Raw genomic sequence first — 2,705 nt, 5'->3', positions numbered from 1 at the left:
TGAGCTTGATGTCCCCTGCATCTATGGTCCCGAGCCACAGGTCGAACCACTCGCTCCCTCTGGGTAGCTGGCTGTGGCCAAGAAGTGACTAAAGCCTTGTCCCTTGTCAGCTCTACTATATGCCAGGGAATTCTTACAGAACATACCAATACACTTGTAGAAATATTGTCTGCCAGCCCTATACATTTCTAGCCACCTTTTTAGCATATATAATGTATACCAAAAATGGGCTTAGTTTCACCTTACCTCTGCTCCTTGCCTGCCTTCTAGGTTAGGTGAAATTTAATAATTAGAATATGTTAAAAGAGGGAAAGAAGAGAAGTTAAGAGTCTAGGTTAGCCATGAACTGATTTATTAACCTGAACATTGTAAGTGTGCTACTTAGCACTAGCTGTCTCTTATACTCTGATAAAACGGCTGTTGGCAGTACTGGCTTGTTATAGGGGCTTCTGAAACTTTTGTTTAGTTACTATGGCTTTATTGTGAGATGTGAGGGGGAGTATGGCTTCCCCAGATGATTGTGGGTGCTTTATCTTCAGAGTACAATCGGCAGCATGATGAGCATCTATAGTGAAGCTGGTGATTTTGGAAACATCTTTGTAACGGGCAAGATTGCCTTTTCCCTGAAGTATGAGCAGCAAACACAGACTCTGCTCATCCACGTGAAGGAGTGTTACCAGCTGGCCTATGCTGATGAAGCCAAGAAGCACTCTAACCCGTGAGTACTTTTGGAACCTGACTGATACTCTCAGATGAAAGATCAGACCTTGGCATCTGTCTGGGAACTCTTTTTGTTGTTGTTTTTATTGTGATTTGGGTGAAAGGTTATAAAGCAAATTGGTTCTCCATTCAACAATCCATATACATTATGTTTTGTGACATTTACTGCAATCCCCATACCACAATAGCACTCTTTCCACTTCCTCCCTGCACCTAACCCCCTTCCCTTCATTCTTCCTTCCCATCCTTTCCCACCTTCCTAGCTCTATCCCTGGGCAAATGCTGTCCTTTTGATCTTGTGTGCTTGATTGTTCTAATGAGTGCATTTCCTCCTGATATTACTGTTCACCTTATAGGCCTGTCCATCGTTTGGCTGACAGTTGAGTCACTGGGGTTAAGTTCAGTTCCTATCTTGAAGGGTGTATAAGGACCATAGTCTTGGAGGTTCTACCAGTCTTCTTCGGACAGGCATGCCTGGTCTTTTCTGCTATTTGAGCCCTGCTATGTCTGGGCATTCTTGAACTGAGGTTGTTCCTTCCTAGGGGGACAGGGAGGTATGATTGAGAGTGGTTAGGGGAAATATAGGAAAAGGACCAGGATTGCGAAAAAGCAAGAAAAGTATGTCTAAGAGGGCTTGAAGTGACATGTTCATTTCTTTGTAGTATATGTATATTGAGAGCAGGGAAGTGAATAATGGATTTGAGACAATACAGCAAATTTATTTTTTCTCTGGTTTTCCAGATATGTAAAGACTTATCTTCTGCCTGACAAATCCCGCCAAGGAAAAAGAAAAACCAGCATCAAGCGAGACACTATCAATCCACTGTATGATGAGATCCTCAGGGTAAGAATCTAGACCCTGAGCATAGGAGAACTTGTTCTGTCTTGTTTCCTAAGCTTTAGCTGTTCCTCTGCAACTTGACTGTTTGACATGGATTTCAGTGGGTCATGACTCTGTCTGAGGACACACTATGGGCATCTTTTCACATCTTGACTTCCCGGAGGACAAGAGAACAAAGGTGGTCTGTCTTTCTTGGATTGCTGGGAAGCTGGAGATTTACTTGGCTACAAATCTCATTTTAAAAAGTCATTTGGGATAGGTAGGTAGTCTCCTTGGCAGTTCTTTTTGGAAGTTCCTGTGTGCCCTCACCCACTCAAGGACAATTAATTAATTTTCCAGGTCCTCCCATGTATTATGGTAGCTTTTTGTGAAATGGGATAAGTTGAAGGTTTGAGTAAGGAAACTCGAAGTGCTTAGGGACAAAAGCAATTTGATATTCAGGACTATGGACTTTAGGTATGGTTGGTCGAGTTTTGGAATAACCGTCTTTTCTGAAGAATTACTGCTAAGTAATTGTCTTGGATTTCTACTTTTCTTTCACAGTATGAGATCCCAGAATCTCTCCTGGCCCAGAGGACCTTGCAGTTCTCAGTTTGGCATCATGGTCGCTTTGGGAGAAACACTTTCCTTGGAGAAGCAGAGATCCAGATGGATTCCTGGAAGCTTGATAAGAAACTGGATCATTGTGTTCCTTTACATGGAAAGGTAGTCTGCAGGAACAACTTAGCATTTATATCTGAGGTAGATTTGTCTGCATTGACCTCTGCGGATATGTTGGTAGCTGCTTTGAATGTAGCCTTCTGTAAAGTTCTAGCGCACTCTGCTGGTATTTCTGAGTTTCACAATAGTTTCAGATCCACTTGTATGTCGAGTTTGAGTAATAATCACTTTGTGTAAGCCAGGTGCAAAAACGGCAAGGAGGCCACATCTTCCGACCTCCTCTAACCCTATAAGAGGAAGACAGGATTACCAGCAGTAACCCAAGGCCTATTCCTACAAGGCCACACATGCTGCCTCCCTCCAGCCCTTTCTCCAACTGTTCCTCCCAAAGCATCCACCACCTCTCTCCTGGGTTCGATAATTCGCTGCAGTGGCCACACAGAGCTCACAGATTATGGGGTTTATTAGGGAAGCACCACAGGCT

The 2,705-nt window shown here is 43.4% G+C and overlaps 1 protein-coding gene across 1 annotated transcript in view; it reads left to right on the top strand.

The window, feature by feature from the left end:
• The window catches only part of SYTL4 (synaptotagmin like 4), a 53,623-nt gene that overhangs the window by 35,210 nt on the left and 15,708 nt on the right, over window positions 1-2,705 (top strand). Inside the window, exons 10-12 of the mRNA XM_007952176.2 lie at window positions 540-718; window positions 1,462-1,564; window positions 2,105-2,266. Coding sequence (XP_007950367.1) covers window positions 540-718; window positions 1,462-1,564; window positions 2,105-2,266 — 444 coding nt within the window. The remainder of the gene's footprint in view (window positions 1-539; window positions 719-1,461; window positions 1,565-2,104; window positions 2,267-2,705) is intronic.

Source organism: Orycteropus afer, unplaced genomic scaffold (genome assembly GCF_000298275.1).
Source record: "Orycteropus afer afer isolate SDZICR_OR568_19922 unplaced genomic scaffold, OryAfe1.0 scaffold00327, whole genome shotgun sequence".
NCBI classification, from domain to species: domain Eukaryota; kingdom Metazoa; phylum Chordata; class Mammalia; order Tubulidentata; family Orycteropodidae; genus Orycteropus; species Orycteropus afer.
The sequence above is the reverse complement of the archived record's forward strand: the minus strand, read 5'-3'. Positions and strand labels throughout refer to the sequence as shown.